This window comes from Esox lucius, chromosome 16, assembly GCF_011004845.1.
Source record: "Esox lucius isolate fEsoLuc1 chromosome 16, fEsoLuc1.pri, whole genome shotgun sequence".
NCBI lineage: Eukaryota > Metazoa > Chordata > Actinopteri > Esociformes > Esocidae > Esox > Esox lucius.
Window position 1 is genome coordinate 11,836,409 of NC_047584.1, and position 16,390 is coordinate 11,852,798.

The window sequence follows — 16,390 nt, forward strand, 5'->3', positions numbered from 1 at the left end:
CATGGATGTTGTTCCTGTGTAGACTGCATACAGGGCGTCAGGAGAGAAATTCATGCACACCTACCACCTGCCAGTGGACACCCCTGGGTTCCTTCAGGCCAAGTACAATGCCCAGACCATGAGTGAGGTCAGTACACACACACACGCGCACACACATAAATATTTGTTTAGGCTATTTTCTAGATGCATAAGTACATGTATTGACTATCAATAGACACTGTTGCACTCAGTTTGAGTATGTTTCTTTTATTTCTCCTAGTCTCACTACAAACACAAGTGGCTGAAAGATATTGCCAAAGGATATGACATGAAGCCTGATGCCATCTCTGTCATCCATGCTAAGCACGGCAGACATATTGCCAGTGATGTAAGTTTGCAAAATGTCACCAGCACAACATAAAAGCAATACAGTATGTGGTTAACAAAGATGTCCTTAAGTTAAATACTATCACAGTATCTGATTATTTTACTTCTTTCTTTCAGATCCAATACAAGAAAGAATATGTGAAGGGAAAAGGCAAACATATCGGCTGCCGCAGTATTCAGGATGACCCCTTGCTGGTGAACTACATGCAGGTGGCCAAAATGCAGAGTGAACGAAACTACAAGAAGGACTACCACAAGTCCAAGCTGAAGTACCACTCTCCAGTTGACATGCTGAGTGTTGCTCAGGCCAAACACGCCTCCACAGTCCAAACCTATGCCGGCTACAGGAAGATCCAACACCATTACAGTCTTCTCCCTGATGCTATGAACATTCGGTTGGCTCGCAACATGAACACCATTGCCAGTGACGTAAGTTATACAGTTTGCAGACTGAATACTGTCAACACAATTATAAATTGCTAGTATTTGCCACTCATGTGAATGTCTTTGCTAATCACCCTAATATATTTCCATAGTATGAATACAAAGCTGACTGGAACACCTGTGTGAGGGGAATTGGATGGGTTCCCATTGGTTCATTACCAGTGGAGCTTGCAAAGGTTGGCGGGGATATCCAAAGTGAGAAGAAGTACCGTTCACACCCTTCCAAATTCCAGTTTAAGAAGCTGATGGACTCCATGGACATGGTCCTGGCAACTGACAACAACAAGATCATGAACAAGGTATTGTTAGAACCATAAGACCATAATGCTGTGTTTTCGCATTTGTACTACTTGTGTTATTGATCTATGCTTGTTTTCTTTACATTGCAGCAAGAATACACAAAGAAATGGAACAAGGACAAGCTTTCAGTCCATGTGATGCCGGATGCCCCTGAGATTATCCTGGCCAAGGCTAATGCTATCAACATGAGCCAGGTATGGTGCTTAAAGATACAGTCTGGGGGTTGTGAAAAAAGAAACCTCCCCTTTTGGTCTGGATGTGAATTATGTTTGTTATATATGCATAGTCGATAAGTAGAATAACTATCATACCTAATTTTGCCATGAAATTCCAAGTTTGAAAGTAAATGTTTTTGATGAAATGGGGCACATATCGGCACATACTTGACATAGTACCCAATTTTTGAGGACCCATTTTGGCTCGACAGAACCACTTTTACAACTTGTGGCCAAAACCCCGGAATGCATTTTTGAGTTACATCTCCCAAATCACTACAAACACACTGAAGTTGACCACATTTTTGTTGCCCCTTTCTAACTTTTTATTCTTTATTGAAATTTTAATGATAGTCTGTAGTATCAAAACTGTTTCATATGTGTATCAAAGTCACAGAAATTGTTTCTGTTATTTAAAGTTGAGACACTGCATTAAATTGTCATTTGTATGTTCTGCTTCTAAGCTATCTGTGTGACTTTTCAGAAACTCTACAAAGCTGGCCTAGTGGAAATGTGTAAGAAGGGATATAACCTCAAATCTGATGCCGTCTCCATTCTGGCTGCCAAGCAAGGCACTACTATTGCCAGTGACGTACGTGGAAAATAATGGCATTGATGTATTTGCTTGCTGCATCAATCCTATTTTCTTTACATTTGATCCTCTTTCAACTGTGGTGCAGAATTAATAAGTTGATCACATACTGACTTTATAATTTACTAAACATCTGGGTGCTTTTACAGTACAAGTATAAGCTGGCATACGAGAAGGGAAGAGGCAAACATATCGGCTGCCGCAGTATTCAGGACGACCCCTTGCTGGTGAACTACATGCAGGTGGCCAAATTGCAGAGTGAACGAAACTACAAGAAGGACTACCACAAGTCCAAGCTGAAGTACCACTCTCCGGTTGACATGCTGAGTGTTGCTCAGGCCAAACACGCCTCCACAGTCCAAACCTATGCCGGCTACAGGAAGATCCAACACCATTACAGTCTTCTCCCTGATGCTATGAACATTCGGTTGGCTCGCAACATGAACACCATTGCCAGTGACGTAAGTTATAAAGTTTGCAGACTGAATACTGTCAACACAATTATAAATTGCTAGTATTTGCCACTCATGTGAATGTCTTTGCTAATCACCCTAATATATTTCCATAGTATGAATACAAAGCTGACTGGAACACCTGTGTGAGGGGGATTGGATGGGTTCCCATTGGTTCATTACCAGTGGAGCTTGCAAAGGTTGGCGGGGATATCCAAAGTGAGAAGAAGTACCGTTCACACCCTTCCAAATTCCAGTTTAAGAAGCTGATGGACTCCATGGACATGGTCCTAGCAACTGACAACAACAAGATCATGAACAAGGTATTGTTAGAACCATAAGACCATAATGCTGTGTTTTCGCATTTGTACTACTTGTGTTATTGATCTATGCTTGTTTTCTTTACATTGCAGCAAGAATACACAAAGAAATGGAACAAGGACAAGCTTTCAGTTCATGTGATGCCGGATGCCCCTGAGATTATCCTGGCCAAGGCTAATGCTATCAACATGAGCCAGGTAAGACTTCCCATTTTGAACATCTAATTTACCATCTAAAATCAATGTGAAGGTGTCTTTTGTAATGTTTCATGTTTTTGCTAAATTACTTTTAGTAATTTTAGTACATTGTTACCATGAAAATGTATGCAAACCTGCTGATTAGGAAGTCGCACACAATCAACCACCAACCATCAGAAAGTAACGCTGACCAATACACTAGTATATGTTGAAAGCTGTCTATTACTTCAAGCACATTTTATTTATTGTTATATGTGTTCAAAAAATAAATGTTTCTCCATTCCAGAAACTCTACAAAGCAGGTGTCGAGGCAATGTTTAAGAAGGGTTACGACCTGAAGGTTGATGCCATTGCCATCCAGGCAGCCAAGCTGGGTACCAGGATTGCCAGTGACGTAAGTGACTCAGAGCAAAACTAAAACCTTGTTTGAGCATGTGTGCTCCAATCTTTTCAACCTGTGTGTATTTGTGTGCAGTCACATTTCTGTTGCTATGTGTACAATTCAGAAATGATCTTCTTCAATGAAACCTAAATATTTCCTTTCATCCTCAGAATAATAAACATGTGCCATTTGTTTACCCAGTACAAGTACAAGCTAGATCACCAGAAGAATAGGGGCAAACAAGTCGGCTGTCGCAATCTTCAGGACGACCCCTTGCTGGTGCACTACATGGAGGTGGCCAGATTGCAGAGTGACAAGAACTACAAGAAGGACTACCACAAGTCCAAGCTGAAGTACCACTCTCCAGTAGACATGCTGAGTGTTGCTCAGGCCAAACACGCCTCCACAGTCCAAACCTATGCCGGCTACAGGAAGATCCAACACCATTACACTGTTCTTCCAGATGCCATGAACGTCGAGTTGGCCAAGAAGATGCAGGAGATAGTCAGTGATGTGAGTATTACTTTACTCGTAATAAAAAGATTTATTCCAAAACAAATATTTATCATTTTCGCTATACTGAATTGTTAAGACCGTTCGAAAGTGTGAGGAAAGTTTGGTCATATTATCCACTTTTCCTGCAGAATTTGTATAAAAGTGAGTATGACACTTACATCAAAGGCACAGGATGGGTTCCCATTGGTTCTTTGGATGTAGAGAAAGCCAAAACAGCAAGCCGGATTGGAAGTGAGAAACTGTACCGCCAACACCCCAGTGGTTTTAAGTTCACCAAAGACATGAACTCCATGGACCTTGTCCTGGCCAGTGCCAACAATGCCATCATGAACAAGGTAATTCACAGTATCTCGGTCTATGCATAAAATGTACAGTAAATTGTGTATAATGTAAATGCTTGGTGATCAAAACAATAACAAAAAATATTTGTCTCATAGAAAACATATGTTGATGCCTGGAACAAGGATAAGACCTCTATTCACATCATGCCAGACTCAATGGAGGTGGTTTTAGCCAGAGCCAACAAGATAATTACCAGTAATGTAAGTAATGCCTTTTACACCTTATTGTACTGCATTGTACAGTTAGGCTACATTGTCATAGTTTTGACATGTATTTATTTTATATTCCCCTGTACAGACATTGTATAAGCTTGCCAATGAACAAGACAAGAAGAAGGGTTATGACTTGCGCAACGATGCTATTTCAATCAAGGCAGCCAAACTGGGCACAACCATTGCAAGTGATGTAAGTGCAACACTGTTTATTGAATAAATGGTGTGGGAACTTTGATATTTAAATAAAACCTAATAAAATGTAATTTATTTAGTACAAGTACAAGACAGGCTACCGCAAGCAGGTTGGTCACCACATTGGAGCCCTTAGTGTCCAGGATGATCCCCTGCTCATGCTGGCTCTGAACTCAGCAAGAATTGCCAGTGATGCTCTTTACAAGAAAGACTTCCACAAGTCCAAGACCAGGTTCCACCTCCCAGTGGACATGTTGGCTTTTGAGCTGTGCAAGAAGAACCAGATCCAGGTCAACGACTTTAACTACAGAACTAAACTGCACAACTGGACTTGTCTGCCAGACTCCACTGATGTCGTCCATGCCAGACATGTCTATGACATAGCCAGTGATGTAAGTATGAATAAACTTCAAGTACATCATGTTTTTCCAGAGTACTTGTCTGTATTCCATTCATATTGACCATTGTGTCATTTTGTGTCCAGGCTATGTACAAGGCTGACCTTAAGGATTTGCAAGGTATCGGATGGGTTCCCATTGGTTCACTTGATGTTGAGAAGGCAAAGAAAGCTGGCGAAGTCCTGAGTGAGCGGCTGTACCGCCAGCACCCAAGCAACTTCAAGTTCACCTGCTCAGTTCAAGACATGGGATTAGTTTTGGCTAAACAAAACAATGAAATTGCCAACAAGGTATTTGACTTACTGTTATAACTTTTATAATAATTTAAGCTTGATTTTTCTCCCTAAGTAGAATACATTGAAATTGTAGTTATAGTTTTTACCTCTCTCTATAGATGTTCATATTCCTCCCCTTTCTATTTGAGCCAATGAAACGATATGAAATGTACCTTTGAACATGAAACTTGTTATTGCAGCAAGCATACACTGCGGCATGGGAGAAGGACAAGACCAAGATCCACATTATGCCAGATGCAATGGATGTGGTTTTGGCCAATGCAAATAAGTCCAACTACAGTTTGGTAAGTAAAAGGCAGCAGGAAGATTACTGTTCTGAGGAAAATATCCTTTGAATTATTTTATTTTTTGAGATACCTATATATATATATATCTATATGGATGTTATTTTCTCCTTCATACAGAACCAATACAGAAAAGCTCATGAACAAAACAAGAAGAAGGGCTATGATATGCGCCAAGATGCCATTCCTATCATTGCAGCCAAGCATGGCAGGGACATTATCAGTGATGTAAGTTTTTTTATTTATTTGGTATTATTTAACAACATGAATAAGTACATGAATGCAAAGAAAGCTTTTAATATCCTTGTAAATCCTTATCATTTGTATGTTCAGTACAAGTACAAGACAGGCTACCGCAAGCAGGTTGGTCACCACATTGGAGCCCTTAGTGTCCAGGATGATCCTCTGCTCATGCTAGCTCTGAACTCAGCCAGAATTGCCAGTGATGCTCTTTACAAGAAAGACTTCCACAAGTCCAAGACCAGGTTCCACCTCCCAGTGGACATGTTGGCTTTTGAGCTATGCAAGAAGAACCAGATCCAGGTCAACGACTTCAACTACAGAACTAAACTGCACAACTGGACTTGTCTGCCAGACTCCACTGATGTCGTCCATGCCAGACATGTCTATGACATAGCCAGTGATGTAAGTATGAATAAACTTCAAGTACATCATGTTTTTCAGTCATTGTCTGTATTCCATTCATAATGACCATTGTGTCATTTTGTGTCCAGGCTATGTACAAGGCTGACCTTAAGGATCTGCAAGGTATCGGATGGGTTCCCATTGGTTCACTTGACGTTGAGAAAGCAAAGAAAGCTGGCGAAGTCCTGAGTGAGCAGCTGTACCGCCAGCACCCAAGCAACTTCAAGTTCACCTGCTCAGTTCAAGACATGGGATTAGTTTTGGCTAAACAAAATAATGAAATTGCCAACAAGGTATTTCATTAAGTGGTATAACAATAATTTACCCGTGATTAATTCCTTAGGTAGATTATATTTGAATGATAATTTCCTTTGCTATAAGACATTGCTATTTTCTGTCTCTTCTATTTGAGTCAATGATATAAATAAAAAGGACTTCACCATTGTTGGTTTTAACATGAAACTCGTTATTGCAGCAAGCGTACACTGCGGCGTGGGAGAAGGACAAGACCAAGATCCACATTATGCCAGATGCAATGGATGTGGTTTTGGCCAAAGCAAATAAGTCCAACTACAGTTTGGTAAGTAAAAGGCAGCAGGAAGGTAACTGTCCTGATGATTGTATTCATTCAAAATATATATGGATGTTATTTTCTCCTTCATACAGAACCAATACAGAAAATCTCATGAAGAAAATAAGAAGAAGGGTTATGATATGCGCCAAGACGCCATTCCTATCATTGCAGCCAAGCATGGCAGGGACATTATAAGTGATGTAAGTTATTCATTTACATAATTTTACAAAGTGAATGAGTATATTAATGTAAAGGAAACATTCATATCCTGTAATTCATATAATTAATTTTTTCAGTACAAGTACAAGACAGGCTACCGCAAGCAGGTTGGTCACCACATTGGAGCCCTTAGTGTCCAGGATGATCCTCTGCTCGTGCTGGCTCTGAACTCAGCCAGAATTGCCAGTGATGCTCTTTACAAGAAAGACTTCCACAAGTCCAAGACCAGGTTCCACCTCCCAGTGGACATGTTGGCTTTTGAGTTGTGCAAGAAGAACCAGATCCAGGTCAACGACTTTAACTACAGAACTAAACTGCACAACTGGACCTGTCTGCCAGACTCCACTGATGTCGTCCATGCCAGACATGTCTATGACATAGCCAGTGATGTAAGTATGAATAAACTTCAAGTACATCATGTTTTTCCAGAGTACTTGTCTGTATTCCATTCATATTGACCATTGTGTCATTTTGTGTCCAGGCTATGTACAAGGCTGACCTTAAGGATTTGCAAGGTATCGGATGGGTTCCCATTGGTTCACTTGATGTTGAGAAGGCAAAGAAAGCTGGCGAAGTCCTGAGTGAGCGGCTGTACCGCCAGCACCCAAGCAACTTCAAGTTCACCTGCTCAGTTCAAGACATGGGATTAGTTTTGGCTAAACAAAATAATGAAATTGCCAACAAGGTATTTGACTAGCTGGTATAACTCTAACAATAATTCATCCTTAATTAATTCCTTATTTAGATTATATTAGAAAAATTATTTCCTTTGCTTAATGATTTTACTATTTCCTGTATTTCAATTTGAGCCAATAATATGAATCGTAGACACTTCAACATTGTTAGGTTGAACAATTTTTTTTTTTATTGCAGCAAGCATACACTGCGGCGTGGGACAAGGACAAGACCAAGACCCACATTATGCCAGATGCGATGGATGTAGTTTTGGCCAATGCAAATAAGTCTAACTACAGTTTGGTTAGTAAAAGATAGCAGGACGGCTACTCTTCTAATGAATGTTCACATTAAAAAATTTATACTTTTTGTGAAGATACCTAGAAATGGATGTTATTTTATATTTTTTCCATACAGAACCAATATAGAAAAGCTCATGTAGAACAAAAGAAGAAGGGCTATGATATGCGCCAAGACGCCATTCCTATCATTGCAGCCAAGCATGGCAGGGACATTATTAGTGATGTAAGTTATCATTTTGTTTTTACATTTTCAGAAAATAAATCTAATTACAGTAGATCCTTTCTACCCAATTACATACTTTCTACCATTTTGTTTTGGTATAGTACAAGTACAAGACAGGCTACCGCAAGCAGGTTGGTCACCACATTGGAGCCCTTAGTGTCCAGGATGATCCTCTGCTTGTGCTGGCTCTGAACTCAGCCAGAATTGCCAGTGATGCTCTTTACAAGAAAGACTTCCACAAGTCCAAGACCAGGTTCCACCTCCCAGTGGACATGTTGGCCTTTGAGCTATGCAAAAAGAACCAGATCCAAGTAAACGACTTCAACTACAGAACTAAACTGCACAACTGGACCTGTCTGCCAGACTCCACTGATGTTGTTCATGCCAGACATGTCTATGACATACAGAGTGATGTAAGTATAAAAGGTTTCGTGTTGTTTCCATTGTTGCTCACATTGTTAATGAAACGTCATGGACTGGTCCATCCCTGTGATACAATGTTTGAGATGACAATATGTAATGGGAGTATAATATTTCTCAGGCTGTGTACAAGGCTGATTTGAAATGGCTCCAAGGAATCGGGTGGGTCCCCATTGGCTCACTTGATGTGGAAAAAGCCAAGAAGGCCTCAGAGATCTTGAGTGAGAGGAAATACCGCCAGCACCCTAGTACTCTAGCCTTCAAAAGCCCCCTTGATGGCATGGATATTGTTCTGGCCAAAAGTAATGCCCAGATCATGAATAAGGTAAACTTCTACTAACCTCCTTTAACCATCTTAGAGAGTTTCATGTTACACCAAAATTCAATGCAATAGAATGTTATATATATTTGACCCTCTTTTAATACTATCTCTCAGAACAGTGATTTAGATGGTCAATCTTGCATTTCTGTTTGCTATTTTTAAGTGTTTGTGAGTCTGAAAGAAGTTCTGTATAAAATACCATGCATTATTGTTATTCTTATTATGATAATAATTTTCCTCTAACAAAGATATTTCTTTTATATTTCAGCGCCAGTACGTTGAACAGTGGAATGCTGAAAAGATCAAAATCCATGTTGGCAATGAGCTTCCAGAGCTTGTGCTAGCCAAAGCCAATGCAATCACAATGAACAAGGTCTGTCCTCTTCACCTCAAGTTGATTTAGTTTGATCTAATCTATAACAGTGTTCCAGCTATAGTTTCCTAATATTTAGCTATTTTCCCTTCCAATATCTATTATTATTAGTTTTCTCTTCCTTCAAGCACTGACTCTGCTGATACCAAATTAATGAAGATGTACTTACTACTACTGAGTTGTGTGGTTGTACCACCTAGCTACTTTGAAATATCTACATACAATCTAAGTTATTCTGGGTGAGGGTATCTGCCAAATAACTAAATAAGTAAACTCTTGTTCTTTTCGACAGAAACTATACAAACAAGGCATGGAGGAGACCATCAGGAAGGGTTATTTCCTTCCTGTTGATGCAATCACCAACAAGGCTGCCAAACATGGTAGAGAAATTATTAGCGATGTGAGTACTGTATATTTTTGTCCCCTTTTCTTACATTTTTACAGTTGTCATAGTGTCAAGCAACAATGTAATCATTTATTATTATACAACCCCGTTTCCAAAAAAGTTGGGATGCTGTGTAAAATGTAAATAAAAACAGAATGCAATGATGTGTAAATCATATAAACCCTATATTCAATAGAAAATTGTACAAAGACAACATATCAAATGTTGAAACTGAGAAATGTTATTGTTTCTAGAATAATATCTGCCCACTTTGAAGTTCATGCCAGCAACACTTTTCAAAAAAGCAGGGACATCACTGCATAGGCTCAGGAACACTTCCGAAAAACCATTGTCTGTGAACAAATGCAAGTTAAAACTCTATCATGCAAAGGAACCGTATATAAACAAGATCCAGAAATGCTGATGCCTTCTCTGGGCCCGAGCCCATTTAAGATGGACTGAGGCAAACTGGAAGTGGAAAACTGTCCTGTGATCTGACAAATCAAAACATGAGAATCATGTAACCGCATCCTTCAAACTAAAGAGGAGAGGTGCCATCCAGCTTCTTATCAGCGCACAGTTATAAAGCCAGCATCTGTGATGGTATGGGGGTGCATTAGTGCATATGGCATGGATGACTTGCTGCCATCCAGACAACATCTTTTTCAGGGACGGCCTTGCTTTTTACAGCAAGACAGTGCCAAACCACATTCTGCACCTACCACAAAAGCATGGCTCAGTAATAAAAGAGTCTAAACTTGCCTGCCTGCAGCCCAGACCTGTCACCCATTGCAAAAATGTGGAACATTATGAAATGAAAAATACGACAAAGGGGACCCTGAACTGTAGAGCATCTGAAATCCTATATCACGCAAGTATGGGGATACAGTTCACTTTCAAAACTACAGCAATGGCTCCTCAGTTCGCTTACAGAGTACTACTAAAAGAAGAGGTGATGCAACACAATGGAAAACATGCCCCTGTCCCAACAATTTGCAAACGTGTTGCTGGCATCAAATTCATTTTCCAAAAACAATAAAATTTCTCAGTTTCAACATTTGATATGTTGTCTTTGTACATTTTCAATTAAATACATGGATAAATGATTTGCACATCATTGCATTCTGTTTTTATTTGCAATTTATGCAGCATCCCAACATTTTTATTGGAATGTCTCCTTTAAAATCACTGAAAAATGTATAAGCAAAGGCAAGCTCTTGAATAATTTTCTGATGTTTCTTTTTCTTTCTTTTTGGGGGGTTTTGAATAGTACAAATACAAGGCAGGCTATCGGAAACAGGTTGGTCATCACATTGGAGCCCTCAGTGTTCATGATGACCCATTAATTGTGCTGGCTCTGAACTCAGCTAAGATTGCCAGTGACGCTCTTTACAAGAAGGACTTCAACAAATCAAAGACCAAGTTCCATCTCCCAGTGGATATGCTGAGCATTGAACTGGCCAAGAAATGCCAGGTCCAGGTCAATGACTTCAACTACAGGACTAAACTGCACAACTGGACCTGCCTGCCAGACTCCACTGATGTCGTTCATGCCAGAAAGGTCTATGATCTGCAAAGTGACGTAAGCTCCCTCTCCATATACTGTATCAAATGATTTGTTTCTGTTCAATTTATACTATATAAAAAAAGTTTAATTATAGATTTTTTTTATTGTTTAATTGATTGAATATGCATCCACACTGCTCAGGCTGTCTATAAGGAAGACTTGGAGTTCATTAGAGGTATTGGCTGGGTCCCCATCGGCTCTTTGGATGTGTTGAAAGCCAAGAAAGCAGCAGAAATTCTGAGCGAACGCCTCTACAGGCAGAAACCAGAGTCCTTTAAATATACCACTGACATGCAATCTATGCCCATGGTACTGGCCAAGTCCAATGCCGAAATCAATAACCAGGTAGGTGAAATCTTTATCCTTTGACTGGTACACAGGTCAGTGGTTTGTATGGTCAATCTTACATTTCTGTAGCTTTTGAAGCATCTTTGGGTATGATATTTAGTATTAAAACCATTATCCGTATTTTGTAGTATAATACTAATATTTTTTTCTTGGATTTCAGCGCCATTATGTTGAACAGTGGAATGCTGATAAGATCAAAATCCATGTCGGCAATGAGCTTCCAGAGCTCGTGCTGGCCAAGGCTAATGCCCTCACCATGAGCAATGTAGGTCTTCTGTGTTTTTTTTACATTGATACGTACATTACTATAATATACTTTCAGCAACTTCATCTGAAGATCTACTCATTAATCCAAGCTCCAGTACCGTTGTTGTAGGCTAGGGTAAGTGCCCATCAGCTTTGTTGTAACCTGTGTCTTGTGTACATTTTCAGAAACTCTACAAAGCTAACGTGCTGGAAATCTTCAATAAAGGCTATAACCTCAAAAGCGACTGTGTCGCCATCAAGGCTGCCAAGCATGGTAGAGAGATAATCAGTGATGTGAGTACTGTATACTTAAGTCCTTTTCTAAATTAATTGAAAACGGTCAAGGGTTGATACATAGTATTTTTGTATGTGATGTTGATTTAAGTACAAGTATCTACTTTCTACTTTTTTGCCTCCACATAGTACAAGTACAAGGCAGGCTACCGCAAGCAGGTTGGTCATCACATTGGAGCCCTCAGTGTCCAGGATGATCCTCTGCTTGTGCTGGCTCTGAACTCAGCAAGAATTGCCAGTGATGCTCTTTACAAGAAAGACTTCAATAAGTCCAAGACTAAGTTCAACTTGCCAGTCGACATGCTGACCATTGAACTGGCCAAGAAATGCCAGACTCAGGTCAACGACTTCAACTACAGGACTCGCCTGCATAACTGGACCTGCCTGCCAGACTCCAGTGATGTCGTCCAGGCCAGGAAGGTCTACGCTCTGCATAGTGATGTGAGTACAGTATGACCACTTAAAATTAGGTACGTTACACGTATCATACCAGTTCAAGACAAATATTTTACCTGACAAAGTCTCTTTCGTAACCAATAGTTTTCCTTCTGTTGTTCCTATATAAACCCAGGCTGTGTATAAAGCCGATTTGGAGTGGCTCAGAGGCACTGGTTGGGTCCCTATTGGCTCGATTGATGTTGAGAAAGCCAAGAAGGCTGCCGAAATCCTGAGCGAGAGGAAATATCGACAGCATCCAAGCAACTTTAAATTTACCGCCAAAACTGATGATATGCCTTACGTCTTAGCTTCTGCCAATGCCCAGACAATGGACAAGGTAACGGAAATGTTTGTTTTTAGTGTGGAGGTAGATCTTATGTATATGCACCGCATGTTCAGATCCACATGACGCAGTTATTAATATTAATAAAAGAAAAATGGCAAAAACACAATTTTCTTATAAAATGTGCTTTTGCTATTCCTCATATTTCAGCGTGCATATGTTCAACAATGGGAGGCTGATAAGGTCAAGATCCATGTCGGCAATGAGCTTCCAGAGCTTGTGCTAGCCAAGGCTAACGCCATCACCATGAATAAGGTATGCTGTTTTTAACTTCAAGCTGTTTATATTCACTAAGGTGGATCTTTTATTGTTTTCCGTTTTATACATCCTTCAAACTGTAATGTTTTTATATAATATTTTAAGAAATAAATTAGAGCAACATCTTTGTGTTATTTTAGAAACTCTACCGTGAAGGATTTGAAGAGATGAGCAGACAGGGCTATCACCTGGATAAGGATGCCATTGCTATTCTACACGCCAAGAAGGGCAGAGAGATCATCAGTGACGTAAGTATCCTTGCATCTGCTTGAAATAAGCATTGTCAACAACCATGAAAAAACAATACTTAGCTGGTCTTTTCTCATTCCAGTACAAGTACAAGGCCGGTTTCCGCAATCAGTGTGGCCACCATATTGGAGCCCTGTGCATTGAGGATGACCCTCTAATGATGCTGGCTGCCAATACAGCCAGGATTACCAGTGAAAACATTTACAAAAAGGACTTCAACAAATCAAAGACCAAGTTCCACCTCCCAGCGGACATGCTGAGCATTGAACTGGCCAAGAAATGCCAGGTCCAGGTCAACGACTTCAACTACAGAACTAAACTGCACAACTGGACCTGCCTGCCAGACTCCAGTGATGTCGTTCAGGCCAGGAAGGTCTACGCTCTGCATAGCGACGTGAGTTCACAGAGAATCATGGTCCAATGCAAATTGACTCTCGGTACTTATTGACCATTGAAGTATAATCGGCTGTTACACTACTGTCCTACAAGGACTATTGACTAACTTTACTCTATGCTTTGTTCCATCCTTCCAGGCGGTGTACAGGTCTGATTTGGAATGGCTCAGAGGGTGTGGGTGGTTGCCTGAGGGTTCAGTGGATGTCATTAAGGCTAAGAATGCACAAACCATCCTCAACGAAAGGCTATATCGCCAGCCTCCCAGCACTATCAAGTTCACCAATATTGTGGACACTCCAGAGGTTGTCCTGTCAAAGCAAAATGCTGCAAACCTCAGTGATGTGAGTAATTTTGAAGTGTCCTTCCAAACCTTGATCTTTGTATAAAATGCATTTCCTGTTACAGCATAGAGATTTTATGAAATATAGATGTTCTTCGTGCTATTGATGGTTGATTTTATGATTCCCTTTTTGATTGTGTTTATTTGTTGCTTTTCACAGAGTAAATATAAAGAACAGTGGAATGCGGACAAACTCCAGATCCACCTGCCAAATGACATACCTTCAATTCTGCTATCCAAGGCGAATGCCATCGCCATTAGTAATGTAAGTTAGGTTTACTGAACTCTTTGGTTACTGCTAAGTCACAAACTGTATTGATTTGTTGTTTTGTTGTATTCAGAGTATTTCATAGTTTAATGGACAGATTAGGTCAACATAAATATAATGTCATTTATTCAGATACATAAATAAAACACCTGTTGACAAGTTTGAATTATAAGCATATAACAGTATGAACAGATATTTGTATTTGACTCACTGAATCAATCATCTTTCCATTTCACAGAAACTATATACTAAGAATTGGGATAACGTAAAGGCTAAAGCATACCAAATCAAGGAGGATGCTATTGCTGTGCTGAAAGCCAAAAAATCCAGAGACATCATCAGCGATGTAAGAGGAAAAGTCTGCGTCCATTCCATTTAGATCGCTTTGTACAATGGATTCAGTGGATATAACTAGCTGTTCTCCTTTTTTCACAGTATAAATACCACGATGGCTACCGCAAGCAGGTTGGCCACCACATTGGAGCCCTCAGTGTCAATGATGACCCTCTGATCGTGCTGGCAATGAACTCAGCAAGAATTGCCAGTGACGCTCTTTACAAGAAGGACTTCAACAAATCAAAGACCAAGTTCCACCTCCCAGCGGACATGCTGAGCATTGAACTGGCCAAGAAATGCCAGGTCCAGGTCAATGACTTCAACTACAGGACTAAACTGCACAACTGGACCTGTTTGCCAGACTCAACTGATGTGGTCCAGGCCCGGAAAACCTATGAGCTGCAGAGCGACGTGAGTTTCACCTTCACATCTCACCTCTTATCATCCCTCTATGATATTGTACTTGGTTGATGATGATTATCACTTCGACATGCTATATTTAGCTGTGTTTCCTTATCCCTCATGTTTCTGTTTGTTTTAACACTGGGACATTAAATCAGTGGGGCATTGAAAACATGCTGTCGTCTTTTGCTAGGCGGTTTACAAGGCTGATATGGAGTGGCTGAGGGGATGTGGATGGAATCCCCATGAGTCTGTAGATGTCCTTAAAGTGAAACACGCCCAGAAAGTCCTTGCTGATGTAAGTACTTTTTCTATAAATGTAATGTAAAAAATAATATGTGTATCTATATATATGTGTGTGTGTGTGTATGTATATATTACACAAACACATGAAAATGGGGCAGCAAATAGCATAGTGTTTAGAGAGTTAGGCCATGAAAGTTTGATGGGTCTAATTCCAAAACAAGAAAATAAACATTTATATGTTTGGTATTTTTTCTTTGAACAAGACACTTAACTGTCCTTGTGGCTGTGTCCACTTAGATAAGAACTGCTAACTTAATGAATAATATTTTTAAATTAGTTATTAGATTATTAATTTAATCATTTATTGTATTATCATATGTATAAATGTAGTTATACCGTAATATATGCCAATTACTGTCTTTCATTTACCTTCATTATTGTATTAGTTTGCTGAAAAGTGTTAATATGCTATAATTTATGTAGAGCTGATTTTGTTTTCTCTGTTTTGGTTGATGCAGTTGTTGTTGATGTTGTCTTACAGAGGGGTTACCGCGTCAAGTTGGATCAGCAGAAGTTCACAGCCCCTGTAGACAGAGTGGACTTGGTTTGTGCTAAGAACGCTGCAGATGTCCTCAATGAGGTGGGTGGGAAAAGAAACAATACTTACTGATGTTACAACACATGAACAGATCTGTTTTTATGAGGTCTCAAATTCTTAACATTTCAAAAGAGAGCATGATTATTATTATTTCCAGAAGGAGTCCATTGCTCTTTTTTTAAATTTTTTATGCAGGCTAAGTACCGTGCCGCCTGGCATGCAGAGAAGACTAACTACAGTCTCCTGGACACCCCAGGACTAGTAACAGCAAGAGAGGTGGCCAAGAATGTCCATCCGGTAAGATCACGCAAATCATTCCAAATAAATGGACAGTATTCTATCAATCCCTTTTTAAACTAACAGTTGTCAATCCAAGAGCAAGCAATAAGATGTACAGTGGGTAGAAAAATA

The 16,390-nt window shown here is 39.9% G+C and overlaps 1 protein-coding gene across 23 annotated transcripts in view; it reads left to right on the forward strand.

The window, feature by feature from the left end:
* The window catches only part of neb (nebulin), a 74,108-nt gene that overhangs the window by 22,213 nt on the left and 35,505 nt on the right, over positions 1–16,390 (forward strand). For 16 of the 23 annotated variants that reach the window (XM_029125816.2, XM_029125822.2, XM_029125814.2 and 13 more), the window contains 46 exons: positions 23–127; positions 260–367; positions 484–795; positions 903–1,109; positions 1,200–1,304; positions 1,810–1,917; positions 2,067–2,378; positions 2,486–2,692; positions 2,783–2,887; positions 3,174–3,281; positions 3,471–3,782; positions 3,914–4,120; positions 4,223–4,327; positions 4,425–4,532; positions 4,615–4,926; positions 5,019–5,222; positions 5,408–5,512; positions 5,633–5,740; positions 5,846–6,157; positions 6,247–6,450; positions 6,633–6,737; positions 6,824–6,931; positions 7,028–7,339; positions 7,432–7,635; positions 7,824–7,928; positions 8,043–8,150; positions 8,252–8,563; positions 8,692–8,895; positions 9,161–9,265; positions 9,558–9,665; positions 10,921–11,232; positions 11,359–11,562; positions 11,726–11,830; positions 11,998–12,105; positions 12,235–12,546; positions 12,677–12,880; positions 13,037–13,141; positions 13,285–13,392; positions 13,476–13,787; positions 13,927–14,130; positions 14,290–14,394; positions 14,636–14,743; positions 14,833–15,144; positions 15,329–15,433; positions 15,923–16,021; positions 16,175–16,276. In XM_029125816.2, the coding sequence (XP_028981649.2) occupies positions 23–127; positions 260–367; positions 484–795; positions 903–1,109; positions 1,200–1,304; positions 1,810–1,917; positions 2,067–2,378; positions 2,486–2,692; positions 2,783–2,887; positions 3,174–3,281; positions 3,471–3,782; positions 3,914–4,120; positions 4,223–4,327; positions 4,425–4,532; positions 4,615–4,926; positions 5,019–5,222; positions 5,408–5,512; positions 5,633–5,740; positions 5,846–6,157; positions 6,247–6,450; positions 6,633–6,737; positions 6,824–6,931; positions 7,028–7,339; positions 7,432–7,635; positions 7,824–7,928; positions 8,043–8,150; positions 8,252–8,563; positions 8,692–8,895; positions 9,161–9,265; positions 9,558–9,665; positions 10,921–11,232; positions 11,359–11,562; positions 11,726–11,830; positions 11,998–12,105; positions 12,235–12,546; positions 12,677–12,880; positions 13,037–13,141; positions 13,285–13,392; positions 13,476–13,787; positions 13,927–14,130; positions 14,290–14,394; positions 14,636–14,743; positions 14,833–15,144; positions 15,329–15,433; positions 15,923–16,021; positions 16,175–16,276 (8,130 nt within the window). The remainder of the gene's footprint in view (positions 1–22; positions 128–259; positions 368–483; positions 796–902; positions 1,110–1,199; positions 1,305–1,809; positions 1,918–2,066; positions 2,379–2,485; positions 2,693–2,782; positions 2,888–3,173; positions 3,282–3,470; positions 3,783–3,913; positions 4,121–4,222; positions 4,328–4,424; positions 4,533–4,614; positions 4,927–5,018; positions 5,223–5,407; positions 5,513–5,632; positions 5,741–5,845; positions 6,158–6,246; positions 6,451–6,632; positions 6,738–6,823; positions 6,932–7,027; positions 7,340–7,431; positions 7,636–7,823; positions 7,929–8,042; positions 8,151–8,251; positions 8,564–8,691; positions 8,896–9,160; positions 9,266–9,557; positions 9,666–10,920; positions 11,233–11,358; positions 11,563–11,725; positions 11,831–11,997; positions 12,106–12,234; positions 12,547–12,676; positions 12,881–13,036; positions 13,142–13,284; positions 13,393–13,475; positions 13,788–13,926; positions 14,131–14,289; positions 14,395–14,635; positions 14,744–14,832; positions 15,145–15,328; positions 15,434–15,922; positions 16,022–16,174; positions 16,277–16,390) is intronic. The other 7 variants (XM_029125830.2, XM_029125831.2, XM_029125833.2 and 4 more) reach the window with 7 other exon arrangements.